Below are 15,000 nucleotides of genomic sequence, written 5' to 3'. Positions count from 1 at the left end.
ACATAAACTATAACATGCGTTGAAAAAGACATAAAATATAACATGTGTTGAAAAAGACATAAACTATAACACGTGTTGAAAAAGACATAAACTACATGATGTGTTGAAAAAGACATAAACTATAACATGTGTTGAAAAAGATATAAACTATAAAATGTGTTGAAAAAGACATAAACTACATGATGTGTTGAAAAAGACATAAACTATAAAATATTTTCTTAAAAAAATATAGCCTTGTGGAGAACATTGTGCTTATTTGAGTCAATAAAAAAAAAATTATACGGCGCACAACTCTACTGAAAGATTTGAAAATTAAAAATGTCTTTTTTACAGATAGATAAACAGATAACTTGATTTCCTTTTATAATTTAAAGCCAGTTTGAAAGTTCGTTGAGTCACACAGATATAATAAAATACGTACCGACGACAATAACACTCTCAAAATCAACCAATTTCGTCACTGTAAAAGGTTATCAGTTTGGCGTTTTTACGACAGGAAGAACAACCAAAAGTTGACAGATGGATTTTGACCATTGTTTTGATTTTCAGTCGCCATTTTGTTTTATGAAGTATTGAAGGGTAGTGCAAAGCAATCCGAGGGTCTTTTTTACTATTAGGGTTAGCTCGAGATCGAAGGATTTTTTCTATTAGGGTTAGTCATAAGTCTTAGTAAAGGTGCTAGGGTGTTTGTTTTTCCATAAGTTAAGTAAAAGGGAGACATTCCGAAAGCTCCTACATCCCCAGTATACTTTAAATTTGTATTTTCACCGTTGATCTTTTGTCAGGCGTTTATTTATTCAATTTATCATCATTTTTTCTATTAGGGTTAGCTCGAGATCGGAGGATATTTTTTTTCTATTAGGGTCAGTCATAAGTCTTAGTAATGGTGCTAGAATGTTTGTTTTTCCATAAGTTAAGTAAAGGGGAAAAGGGGAGGCATTCCAAAAGCTCCTACATCCCAGTATACTTTAAATTTGTATTTTCACCGTTGAGATTTTGTCAGGCGTTTATTTATTCAATTTGTCATCCTATAGAACAAACCTTGATAGATTTGTGAAAGTTTAAAATTTCCTAAATTGACCATTGTTTTGGTTTTCGGCCGCCATTCTGATTTGTGAAGTATTGAAAGGTAGTGCAAAGCAGACCGAGAGTTTTTTTTTATATTAGGGTTAGCTCGAGATCGGAGGATTTTTTTTCTATTAGGGTTAGTTATAAGTCTTAGTAAAGGTGCTAGGGTGTTTGTTTTTCCATAAGTTAAGTAATGGGGAGACATTCCGAAAGCTCCTACATCCCCAGTATTCTTTCAATTTGTATTTTCACCGTTGAGGATTTTTTTCTACAACCTGTATTTACACACGGACAACTGTATGTTGCTGTGTCACAGGTCAGAGGCTATAGTGGCTTACACTTCATGTTGGGCCACACAGAAAAATCAACCGAAGATATACCAAATTATACAGACAACGTTATTTACCAATCTGCCCTTATTAAATGATGGTGAGTCCAATATAGAATGAAAATAGTTCTTTTCCCGCAAAATTGCGGGCTTTTTTCTAGTGTGTTGAAAAAGAAATAAACTATAAAATGTGTTTAGAAAGACATAAAATATTAAATGTGTTGAAAAAAGACGTAAAATTATAATGTGTTGGAAAAGAGTTAACTGTAAAATGTGCTGAAAAAGACATAAACTATAAACACGTGTTGAAAACGACGTAAAATTATAATGTGTTGAAAAGAAAATGACGTCAGCCAAGATTGCCTTCTATGTTGAATCAGATCATTTCAAACTAACATGTGTTATAAAAGATGGTAATAGGATTCAATAGTCTGACGTCACGTCCGCCCAGCAACCAGCAGCTTGGTTCTAAACAAAGAAAATCGGTACTATACTCTTTATTCTTCATACTGGCTAGAAATTTTTCACATATCATGTGATCAAAATGTATTAAAGTCAAAACATGATCAGATTTATAATGTTTTTCCCCTCTGGATACACTTTTATTCTCGTCGGAGAAATATTTCATAAGGGCGTCCGCTATTGTTCCGATAGTTTAGAACCAGTCACTAAGTTACTTTGCGTCATTACGAGGGAAGTGACGTCACGACTGTTGAAGCCTATTGAACATGTGGTAAAACGGGATTTTAAAGTCTTAATGCTATTTGCATTAAAAAGGCGTTTAAAAAGATTTATTGAAATAAAATACGCTTAACTTACACCTGATTTCAGATGACGTTATGGTGTCAATAAAAAAAAACACAAAGCAAACATAAAAAAAAAAAAAAAACAAAAAAAAAAAAAACAACAAAACAAAACAAAAAACAAAAAACAAAACTAGAGCATTTATATAGCGCAAACCCCTGGGCAACAGCAACATTAATCTTGTAGGACAGGACATGAAGCCTATTAGGCGATATTACAAGTATTTTCGGACATAGACAACACTGTTAACGGCCAGGTACTCATTTTACACCTGAGTATGGTGAAAGAAAGTGAGTAAAGAGCCTTTTCCAAGGGCTTAACTATGCGCCGAGCGAGGCTCGAACCCAGAACCTTCCGGTCCAAAAGCGAGTGTCATAGCCACACAAAATAAGAAAACCCGGCTCAACAAAACAACCAAGCCAATGGTAAAAGAACAAGAATACAGAAACAACGGAGATAACAAATTACTAACGAAAGAGTGAAAATGGAAAGGCTTCGTATGGGAACAAAATAGAACGGAGCCTGTCCATTTTCACTCTTTCGTTAGTATTTTACGATCACCGGCTTCAGGCAGCCCTTACCGTTTTATACTTTGCCGTGGAGATAACAAATTAATACATGACAACTTACAAAACTGATGTGTCCGTCCCCAATGTTTGTCTGTGTGTGATTCTCTGATAAGATAGCTGTTTGACTGAGCTGCAAACAACTTGTGTACCTCTTCCCACAGCAAGGGGGGGGGGGTGGGTGAGGGGGGGGGGGTGAGGGGGGGGGTGGGTGAGGGGGGGGGTGGGTGAGGGGGGGGGGGTGGGTGAGTGGGGGGGGGGGGATTCCCCTGGGAAACGACATGCTGTTTTAGAGAGAGATTTTTTGTTTGAACCATAAACCACTTTTTAAAAAAGCCTCCAACACAATTTTTTTTCTAAGACCCTGTTGTTATGGACTTAGGCTATACGTCGAGTTACGCTAGAAAAGAGTTGCTTCCCTTTGTTATTAGCTAATAGGATTCGACATTTTAATGTCACGTCCGCCCAGCAACGAGCAGTTTGGTTCTAAATAAAGTAAATCGGTACTTTTTATGCTGGCTAGAACGTTTTCACATGGCATGTGGTCAGAATGTATAAAAGTCCAAATATGATCAGATTTATAATGTTTTTCTCCTCTGGATACACTTGTATGCTCGTCGGCAAAATATTTCATTAGGCCGTCCGCCATTGTTTCGATAGTTTAGAACCAGTTACTAAGTTACTATGCGTCATTACGAGGCAAGTGACGTCAGGACTGTTGAGCCCTATTGACTTTAGTTCCAGCTAAATTAGTTATTATTCATTAAGTCAATTGTTTAAAATATTATTTGTGCTTACAAATATCGGAGTGACATGCCCCAGAGAAGGATGCACTCTTTGTTCCTTACTTTCCATATTTGAGTTAATTATACTGTTTTTCCTACTTACAATGTTGTTGCGATATATTTGTATATACTCTAACTTATACTCAGTAATAAAACTGTTCTCTCAATTTAATAACTTAACGCTTCTGAGTTGAGTGATTCTTCAATATTACTCTGGTGTCCCGTCAAAAACACAACACCTGTATCACGTCTTATACCAATTTAAAGGGAAATGAAAGGGCAATGATGTTATAGAACTAGTAGTTTCGTATGGCTACAACTCCGCGTTGTTTCGCTTCACCCAATCCGCCTCATGAACCATTTGGTAGCCGCCTGGAGGTGCTGTTGCGGGGCACTTCAAAATGATGTCGTCCATGTCTTGGCAAGGGTCACCGCATGCTGGGCATTTTGGAGATGATGCATAACCCCATGGATGCAAGTCTGAGGCTGTTTATAGAACTTATTACTAATTGTGTATTTGCATTTTTGAACAATAACAATTAAAGTCACAATATTTATAAAAACTAATGTATTTTAAAAATCAAATCTTTTACTCTTAACTCTAATTTTATTCACTTTGGAAACTCCGATAACTAATCCAATGCAATACATTTATGTAAAAATCCATGACAAACAAAATGAACTTTGACTTACTTGACTTATGCCTCTTGGTTCCTACTGACCAAAGGGCATAAACAGCATTCTTCAATCTTCTTCTGTCCTTGGCACAGACCTTTGCTTCACTCCAGGTAAGATTGGAGACACACAAATCTTGGTGAAGGCTTCTCCTCCAAGTCTGTTTTGGAAGACCCCGCTTGCTCTAGCCCTGTGGGTTCCATTTGAGAGCCTGCTTGGTTATATTACACGGCTCCTTCCGCAGGGTATGGCCAACCAACCCATCGCCACGTTCTGCGAATGACCTGGACATCCATTTGCTCTTGGGTTGACCTTTGGACAAGAGCAAACCAAAATGAACTTTGAGGTGATACAAAATGAACACTGGTTGTCATGTTATGACTGATTTTGTATTTCCACTTTTTGGAAAAAATGTGCGGAAATAGCTTGCTTATGATTATCAGACTTATCAATAAGTATTCTGTCTACATCTAATAACCTCCTATATTGCACATCCACATGGAACACTGATGGATTTAAATAAAGAGTATGCAAAGATTACTTGGTATTGCAAGAATAAACTTGTAGTATTGTTATATATTTAAAAAAATGAATGAAGTTCCCTATTGAGGACCTGGTGTGTATGTCATCATCGTCAATAGTAACTGGACTATCAATCATTTTGTCACTCAAATCACTGTAGACTGTCTGCATCACTACATTTGCTGTCTTTGTTACTGTCTGAACATTCAAAGTCACTATTATCATAAGATTTGTCCATTTCAAAGTCTTTAAAATACGTTTAAGGGGGTTTTATTACACGTTACCTATTTTTCTGGTTAGACATTGTCTTAGCAACATCAAAACATAGGTTAGAAAAAGATAAACACTGCACAGAAAAATGATAAATGCAAGGGAAAGTGTTTCGAAATGTAATCAAATGTGTTTTATCATTTTGTATAACAGCTTGGGGAGGCAATTGCTTAGCAGTGGAAAGGAACAAAATAAATTCAAATATTAAAAAATCCATTAAACGCTAAATAAATGATGTTGATGATGTAGATCTTTTATACGAGAAATTTTGTATAAATAAAATAACTAAAATATTAAATGACCAGTATCGTCCACTAAGACCATCATTATTTTGTCAGAAAGAAGTGGTCGCCCTTTCTCTATTTCAACGAAAACAGAGAGACACCGAAAATCGTTTCTGCCGTCCAGTATTAGGCTTTATAACAACAAGCAATAATCATTTTATATAATTATTTCTCATTTTTACTTTAAAAAATATAAATATTAATTTATTAATTTATTTGTTTTGCAATCTTTTCAATTTTCAATATATAGTGACAGTTTTAACTATTATACAGTGTTGAAATTATTAATATTATAAAACGCAGCTCTGGTTATGGAGCTGTTCCTTTTTTATATATATACATCCTATTTCCATTGTATTTTTATCTTATTGTGTAAATTATGACACGTCTGTACAAAAAGAATTCCTTTTTGGGATGCAATAAAGTATTATTTGAAAACTAGCTCTACTCAACAAGAAATGAATTCAACTTTTGGTTTTGGCGTCACCAAACTATTGTAAAATTAAGATTTTAGTATTAACGAAATAAACAAACACTATGCTTAAATGGACCATCGGATATACAAATGGTTTACCGTTTTTGAGCTAGGCGGAACCATCGGGAGTCCTGATGGTGGCCGTAATAACTCTCTCCTTACCAGCCATTTTCAGGATTTTCCCCAAATCGTCACAACCAATTAAGACAAAAATATATTTTTAAATCACTCAAACAAAATGTAATTAAATTTCTTGCGATACATAATATCTGTAGAAAACCATGCTCTACACAAACTGTTCATCTTCTTTAAATGTTATGATGTACAAGAGAAATTTGAATAAGAAAAATGTTGGTTGTATCGTACGAATGTGACGATCTTCCTACAGTTGGTGAGGAGAGGGTTAAGAGGTACAAGTGCCATGTGCAGCTGTTCACAAGACATTCAGCTTTGCAGAAACGCAAAAACAAGTAAGAAAAATATTAGTAATAAAAATAACAACCTATTTCGGAAAAAATAGATAAAAGATATTATCTAATCTCTTAGTTTACCCACGTGTTAGACAAGACAATTACAGAAGACATTAGACAGAAACTGCAGGCAGCAGAAATGTGGTTTCTTTGAAGGATGTTAAGAATCTCATGGACAAAGAAGAAAACTAATGAAGAAGTATTAGAGCAAGCTTATTGATTCGGACCATCAGAAAAAGACAAATGCAATTTTTAGGGCACCTAAATCGACATAAATGTATTGAACATCTTGCTCTCACAGGAAAGATAGAAGGTAAAAAGAGTAAAGGTAGACCAAGAAAAACATATTTGAATAGTTTGAACAGCAGGGTGACAAAGAAAAAGAAGAGTAATATTAGTTTTCTGAGGTTATCTGATCAGAGCGATGAATGGCGTACCATGATCACCGATGTCTGGCACAGACTTGATACTTGAAGAAGAAGAGGAAGTTAGACAAGAAATAATTTTGCCCATGCGCAGTGAGTGTTGTTAGACGCCGTGAGCTAGGCATGCCATACAGGAATAGATAAAGTAGCAAGGACTATGAAAAATGTTTTTTTCTCTTTTTGAGGAAAAATTTTGTCTAAAATCAAAGCCCTATCTCCACTGAGTAAAAATGTTTTTGAATTTTGAAAATCCATTCATAAATAAACAAGTTATACAGTTTCAAAGGTGTCATTTATTTGGATGACCCGCAAAGAGGAAAAAAACGCGAAAATATGGGACGCTTTTTCGGCATTTTTTTTTCGACCTTTGGTTGTATCTTGCGTAATAAATAGATTAAAAGATTGAAACTTGAAGAGCAAATTAGGATGGTGTTTTGTAAAATACGGGAAAAGTACTCGTCATATTCATATGAAATCTTACAACCAAAAAGAAGAAATGTTCATGTATTACCTTGTCAGCGACAAAACCTCCACGCCCGGTAGTTTTAGAAATATTTTACTCCAAAGAATAAAAATCTATTTTTAACGGTCTTCTGGTAATCGCGCAAGTTTTGTCGCTTGACATAATCTAAAATGACATTTTTTCTAACTGTGTGCCAAGTTTCAGTCATATTCATCGATAAACAGCGTCGTAATTAATTTTTTAAAATAGCATATACGAAGCGGCTTCGTCCCATATTTTGACGCAAATTCGGGCACTTCGTGAGCGAAAAAGAGGCCCAAAGATTTGTGCGGGATAGTCATTGTTAGATAAAGTCCTTAACCCTCTCCTTACCAACTATATGAAAGTCATCATATTCGTTACGATACAACCAACATTTTTCTTATTCAAATTTCTCTTGTACATCATAAAATTTAAAGGAAATGAACAGTGTGTTGTAGAGCATGCTCTGCTAAAGAGATTATGTATCGCAAAAACTTTACTGCTATTTTGTTTGAGTGATAAAAAATCTATTTTTGTGTTAGTTCGGTATGAATTTTTGGAGAAAATCCTGAAAATGGCTGGTAAGGAGAGGGTCAACTCTCTCCTGACCACCCATAGGAAAGTCATCACATACGTCACGACAAAACCAACAATTTTTTCTTTCTAATTTCTTTTGTACATCCCAAAATTTAAAGAATTTAAAAAAAATTATCGCTTTATAAACTTGAAAAAAGTGAGCTTTAATATAGCGCAATATCCACTAAATGTGCTCAAAGCGCTTTACAAGGGGTCCCTGGTCAACAGCAACATTTAACAAGTAGGACGGGACATGATGCCTGTCAGGTTATATCACAAATTTTCGGACAAAGACAACGCTGTTAACGGCCAGGTACTCATTTTACACCTGAGTACGGTGAGAGAATGTGAGTAAAGAGCCTTTTCTAAGGACTCAACTATGCGCCGAGCGAGGCTCGAACCCGGACCTTCCGATCCGAAAGCGAGTGTCATACCACTAGACCACATAGCCGCACTTGACTCTGTGTTGTTGAGATCTTTTTGCTGACAAATCGAATGTATAAAATCTGCTTTTTGCTTTTCTGCTCCAGTAAGAAAGATCTATTATCGGTGTTGAGTGGATGTGACATTTTGGGGAAATAATCTGAAAATGGCTGATAAGGAAGGAACGAGTTAAAATAATATACGAGGTCAATATATAAGAAAATTCGTGACGTTTTATAAGAAAACGTGTGTGTCATACACGTTGAAGACATTGAAGATCAAATACGAGATAAGAGACTAGATCTTTATTTTAAAATAAAAGATTGCTATTTTTATTACGAATATTGTTATTTCTTTGTTATCGTTTCTGCAATTCTCAATTCAATGTCCTGTGAATACAATTGTATTGGGATCGCTTGATTCACCAGCTATCTTAACAACTGATCAAGTATTTATGAAAGGGGCCAGACACAGCTAGAAAGAAACATATAATTAAAGAAAAACCCATTCTAAAAAAATCAATGAAACTCGTTCCGACTCGTTCCGACTCGTTCCGACTACTACCAGTCTTAATTAAATTAAATTAAATTGAGATTTTAGATAGCGTAATAGCCACGAAGCGTGCTCAAAGCGCTTTACAAGGGGTCCCTGGTCAACAGCAACATTTAACGTGTAGGACGGGACATAACGCCTGTTAGGCGATATTACAATTTTTCGGACAAAGACAACGCTGTTACCGACCAGGTACTCATTTTACACTACCTGAGTACGGTGAGAGAATGTGAGTAAAGAGCCTTTTCCAAGGACTCAACTATGCGCCGAGCGAGCGCGAGGCTCGAACCCAGGACCTTTCGATCCGAAAGCGAGTGTCATACCATAGACCACATAGCCGCACAGTCTAGGTCGACTGATTGTTTTGAATGTTTTTTGTTCTTGTATTTTTCTTTCTTGCTTTGCCTGGCACCTTCCATACACACTTGTTCAGATCTTTATCTTTGACACGGTGCCTGGTCCTTGATTTATTCATTTGATATAACCAGTTAACTGCCGTACTCCGAAAAAATAACTTAAAAAAAAATAATCTAACTCGTATTTAAAAATTTGGCCAGAAAACTCAACCTCCAAATACCGATCGATTAAACACACTCAACCCTAACACCGACCGTATCCGTAGTTAACTCACTCAACCCTAACATCGACTATATCCGTAGTTAACTCACTCCACCCTAACACCGACTATATCCGTAGTTAACTCACTCCACCCTAACACCGACTATATCCGTAGTTAACTCACTCCACCCTAACACCGACTATATCCGTAGTTATCTCACTCCACCCTAACACCGACTATATCCGTAGTTAACTCACTCCACCCTAACATCGACTATATCCGTAGTTAACTCACTCCACCCTAACACCGACTATATCCGTAGTTAACTCACTCAACCCTAACATCGACTATATCCGTAGTTAACTCACTCCACCCTAACACCGACTATATCCGTAGTTAACACACACAACCCTAACACCGACTATATCCGTAGTTTACCCGGGGTTACTTGTACTTTTACCCCATGCCTATTTATTACATTTTACTGAGACAAATTATAGGCATAGTATCAAAGCTAATGTTTTTAGTTTTTGTATGTTAATGGTAGCTGAATAAAAATATCTATCTACATGCTCATTTTTAATGTTTTTTTTTTCCCATCTATTTTGAAAAATAGCAGACATCTCTAGGATTGAGTGAGTTAAGATGACATTCGTCATGGCAAAAAAAATTAATGTCAAATATGAAACCTTCGCAAAGTACCTGGTTTGATAGTTATAACCAAGATAAGGTAGAAACCGGAAGGGGCTGCCTGAAGCCGGTGATCGTGAAAATACTAACGAAAGAGTGAAAATGGAGAGGCTTCGTATGGGAACAATACAAACAATGAACGTTTCGGGTACACACCTTTTCGTCAACACAACAATAAACAATCTAACGTGGAAAACATAAAATAAAATGCAAAATAACTTGGATCATCTTTAATTCTCTCCTTACCAGCCATTTTCAGGATTTTCCCCAAAACGTCACACCAAACTAACACACAAATAGATTTTTTTATCACTCAAACACAATAGCAGTAAAGTTCTTGCGATAAATAATTTCTCCACAACACACTGTGTTCATTTTCTTTAAATTCTATGATGTACAAGAGAAATTTGAATAGGAAAATGTTGGTTCTATCTTAACGAATGTGACGATTTTCTTATAGTTGGTAAGGAGAATGTAAATAAATGGGGGTTGGAGTATGAATGAAATGTTAGTGTATCAGAGAAAGGGAAAGGTGATGATAGTACAATTTCAGATAAAATTAAATTGAAAAACTGAAAAAAAATTCATAATAATAATAATGGTATAGATTTATAGTGCGCCAAACATCCCTTCATCAGGAGGGCTCTGGGCGCATAACATAGATTAACTTAATCATGAAGCCCTAACACAGTACACGAACAACGCTAATTATACACATAATCAAAAGAAAGCCTGTCGGAATAAGAATGTCTTCAATCGACGCTTGAATTCCTCCAGTGAAGACGAAGAACAAGAACGTATCTCTAGTGGTAGTAAATTCCACAACCTTGGACCAGAATGCTGAAAGGCGCGTTCACCAGCCTTCACTCGACAGCGGGGTGTTTTCAATTTGAGGTCGTTCGTTTATCGAAGCGATTTTATTTAAAAAAAAAAAACAAATGCAACATGCAGCAATAAAAATAAAACAAAAATTAACACAATAACTACACGAATCAAGATTAGGTAACACTGATGTTTATTGTTGTGCTGACGAAGGGTTTGTACTCGAAACGTCCATCGTCTGTATTGTTCCCATACGAAGCCTCTCCGTTTTCACTCTTACGTTAGTATAACCAACATGAGGTTAATTTAAATCTATCAATATTTGGAGGTCCAATTTTGCGGCCAAAATAATTTTTAAATACGCGTTTTAAAAAGAAAAACAAACATTGAGCTTTTATATAGCGCAATATCCACTAAATGTGCTCAAAGCGCTTTACAAGGCCTCCCTGGCCAATAGCAACATTTAACATTTAGGACGGGACATGACGCCTGTTAGGCGATATTACAATTTTTCGGACAAAGACAACGCTGTTAAACGGCCAGGTACTCATTTTACACCTGATTACGGTTAGAGAATGTGAGTAAAGAGCCTTTTCCAAGGACTCAACTATGCGCCGAGCACGAGGCTCGAACCCGGGACCTTCCGATCCAAAAGCGGGTGTTATACCACTCGACCACACAGCGCCAGAGTATGTCGGTTTACTGGGAAGGTGAATGTGTTTCCTGTATCAGTCAGTCTTTTGAAAACTCATATCCACATAATATCACTTCTTTTTTTGAAAGTATGCGCTTGGCTAAGAAGGTCATAACATTGCCATCCGGAAGTATAACGGACCAACCAACACACAAGACTACGTGTAACCTTGAACTTTTAAAGTCTGGGTAAAACAGTTGAGTGAGAACTACTCATAAACGCGGATGGCAAAAAACAAAAGCAAAGGCATGAGTGACGTCATCTTCGTTCTATCTATAGATAGCGCTTGGCTAAGAAGCTCATAACATTGCCATCCGGAAGTACAACGGACCAACACACAAAACTGTCTGTAACCTTGAACATTTATTGTCTGGTTGAAACAGTTTAGTGAGAACTACTCATAAACGCGGATGGCAAAAAACAATAACAAATACCAGAGTGACCTCAACTTCATACTATCTATAGATAGAATGCGCTTGGCCGAGGAGTTCACAACATTGCCATCCGGAAGTATAACGGACCAACACACAAACTCTGTGTAACCATGAACTTTTACAGTCTGGTTAATACAGTTTAGTGAGAACAACTCACAAACGCGGATGGCAAAAACAATAACAAAGGCCTGAGTGACGTCATCTGCATACTATCTATAGATAGTTCGAAGATGACGTCACTCAGGTCTTTGTTATTGTTTTTTGCCATCCGCGTTTATGAGTAATGCTCACTGAACTGTATTAACCTGACTAAAGACGTTCATGGATACACACAGTTTTGTGTGTTGGTCCGTTATACTTCCGGATGGCAATGTTATGAGCTTCTTAGCCAAACGCATACTATCTATAGATAGAATAAAGTTGATGTCACTCAGTTCTTTGTTATTGGTTTTTGCCATCCGTGTTTATGAGTAATTCTCACTTAACTGTATTAACCAGACTATAAAAGTTCATGGTAACACATAGTTTTGTGTGTTGGTCCGTTATACTTCCGGATGGCAATGTTGTGTGCTTCTTAGCCAAGCGCATTCTATCTGATAGCAATGACTATGAAAAATGTTTTTTTCTCTTTTTGAGGAAAATTTTTGTCTAAAATCCAAGCCCTATCTCCACTGAGTAAAAATGTCTTTGAATTTTGAAAATCCATTCATAAATAAACAAGTTATACAGTTTCAAAGGTGTCATTTATTTGGATGACCCGCAAAGAGGAAAAAAACGCGAAAATATATGGGACGCTTTTTCGGCATTTTTTTTTCGACCTTTGGTTGTATCTTGCGTAATAAGTGGATTAAAAGATTGAAACTTGAAGAGCAAATTAGGATGGTGTTTTGTAAAATACGGGAAAAGTACTCGTCATATTCATATGAAATTTTACAACCAAAAAGAAGAAATGTTCATGTATTACCTTGTCAGCGACAAAACCTCCACGCCCGGTAGTTTTAGAAATATTTTACTCCAAAGAGTAAAAATCTATTTTTAACGGTCTTCTGGTAATCGCACATGTATTGTCGCTTGACATAATCTACAATGACCTTTTTTCTAACTGTGTGCCAACTTTAAGTCATATTCATCAATAAACAGCGTCGTAATTAATTTTTTAAAGTAGCATATACCAAACGGCTTCGTCCCATATTTTGACGCGAATTTGGGCACTTCGTGAGCGAAAAAGAGGCCCAAAGATTTGTGCGGTATAGTCATTGCGAAATAAAGAGTTGATTTTATGATAAGTATCGATTTTCCCCAACAATATCGATACATTTAATCGAGCTGCAGCTTCTCTTCACACAGGAATCGATATTTTTGATTTACAACTAATTTTTTAGATACATCAAAATTGTATGTGACAATAAAAAGAATCCCACTATTTTTTTTCTCTTCCACACACACTATCTGCCTATCCATTCATCTATCTATCTAGCTATCTGTCAATCAATCCAAACTTATATTATGAATCCATCCATCTATCTTGCAATCCATCTATCCATCCATCCATCTATCCACCCATCCATCCATCCATCCATCCATCTATCCATTCATCCATCCATCCATCTATCCATATATCCATCCATCCATCTATCCATTCATCAATCCATCCATCTATTCATCTATCCATCCACCTATCCATCTATCCATCCACCATCCATCTATCCATCCATCCATCCATCATCCATCTATCTTTCAACCCTACCACGTATCCATGCATCTCTTTATCTTTCTAACACTCCATCTATCTATCAATCCATCCGTCTATCAATTCAACCACCTATCTATTCATCTACTAATCTATCAATCCAATCATCTAACTACTCATCCATCCATCTACCTACCTATCAGTTCATCGATCCATCCATCCATCCATCCACCCCACAATGTCGATCCACCTATCCATCCATCCATCTATCTATCCATCCATCTATATATCTATCCATCCATCTATCTATCAGTCCATCCGTCTATCTATCCCTCCATTTATCCATCCATCCTACATTGTCCATCCACCTATCTATCAATCCATCCGTCTTTCTATCAGTCCATCTATCCATCCATCCATCTATCTATCCATCCATCTATCTATCAGTCCATCCGTTTATCTATCCCTCCATTTATCCATCCATCCTACATTATCCATCCATCTATCCATCCATCCATCCGTCTATCAATCAGTCCATTCATCTATCCATCCATCCATTCCTCTACCAACCTATCAGTCCATCCATCCATCCAGCCATCCATCCATCCACTTATCGACAACAGCACGAAACAACACATCAAGCCCAATGTAATAATATTTGTCATCATTTGCACACCAAAGTCCATAAAATCCCTTTTGTCACCAAACATTATTATAGGATTGGGTGGGAAAGTTGTCATCTGTTGACGCGTTTTCGAATCTCAAAAAATACAATTATCTTTTTTGTAAAAGAACCAAATGAATGTGTATTTAAATCATACCGATTTCGTCCTTGGCACAGAGATTTCGACAACTTTTCAGGTCCCTAAAAATGGAAAAGATGACAATCCTTGCCCTCCTGGCGTTAACCCAGCTGTTTGGTCTCGTCTTTGGACAAATTTATGTACCTCCAAGTAAGATCACCTCATTGTTTTTTTTACTTTTCATTCTCCTCTTCCTATTCCTCCTCCTCTTCCTATTCCTCCTCCTCTTCCTATTCCTCCTCCTCTTCCTATTCCACCTCCTCTTCCTATTCCTCCTCCTCTTCCTATTCCCCCTCCTCTTCCTATTCCCCCTCCTCTTCCTATTCCCTCTCCTCTTCCTAATCCTCCTCCTCCTCTTCCTTTTCATCCACTTCCTCCTCCTCTCCAAATAAATAATAATGTGAAATTGAATGTTAGCTTCAATTTAATTACAAAAACAAATCCAATAAACGTTTAGGGTTTCCCCTTTATCAACAAAACAGGATTAATGAAATAGTTTACAAGTAGCTTACATTGAATTTCACAGTATTATTTATTTCTTCGAGCTTCGAGCAGCAACATTTATATATCTTCCTCTCCAAAAGAATCACTTGTTTCCTTG

At 36.6% G+C, this 15,000-nt stretch overlaps 2 protein-coding genes and 1 long non-coding RNA gene across 4 annotated transcripts in view; 1 reads left to right on the top strand and 2 right to left on the bottom strand.

Moving 5' to 3' along the window:
• Positions 1–2,931, bottom strand: part of LOC144958598 (uncharacterized) — a 23,989-nt gene extending 21,058 nt beyond the window's left edge. Inside the window, exon 1 of the mRNA XM_078890682.1 lies at positions 2,831–2,931. The gene's annotated coding sequence lies outside the window, so the exon portion shown is untranslated. The remainder of the gene's footprint in view (positions 1–2,830) is intronic.
• A 38-nt stretch (positions 2,932–2,969) lies between these two features.
• On the bottom strand, positions 2,970–7,456 carry LOC144958597 (uncharacterized). The gene is made up of 3 exons (XR_013642475.1): positions 7,184–7,456; positions 4,245–4,538; positions 2,970–3,050 (listed from the first exon to the last, which is right to left on the bottom strand). It is a non-coding gene; the product is annotated as an uncharacterized LOC144958597 (long non-coding RNA).
• Positions 7,457–14,389: 6,933 nt separating this feature from the next.
• The window catches only part of LOC144958742 (uncharacterized), a 7,626-nt gene continuing 7,015 nt past the window's right edge, over positions 14,390–15,000 (top strand). For both annotated transcript variants that reach the window (XM_078890911.1, XM_078890912.1), the window contains exon 1: positions 14,390–14,549. Coding sequence is in view for 1 of the 2 variants with exons in the window: in XM_078890912.1 (XP_078747038.1) it covers positions 14,468–14,549 (82 nt within the window). In the remaining variant the exon portion in view is untranslated. The remainder of the gene's footprint in view (positions 14,550–15,000) is intronic.

Source organism: Berghia stephanieae, chromosome 13 (genome assembly GCF_034508935.2).
Source record: "Berghia stephanieae isolate SIO BIC M18660-M18661 chromosome 13, UCSD_Bste_1.3, whole genome shotgun sequence".
Taxonomy (NCBI): domain Eukaryota; kingdom Metazoa; phylum Mollusca; class Gastropoda; order Nudibranchia; family Aeolidiidae; genus Berghia; species Berghia stephanieae.
The sequence above is the reverse complement of the archived record's forward strand: the minus strand, read 5'-3'. Positions and strand labels throughout refer to the sequence as shown.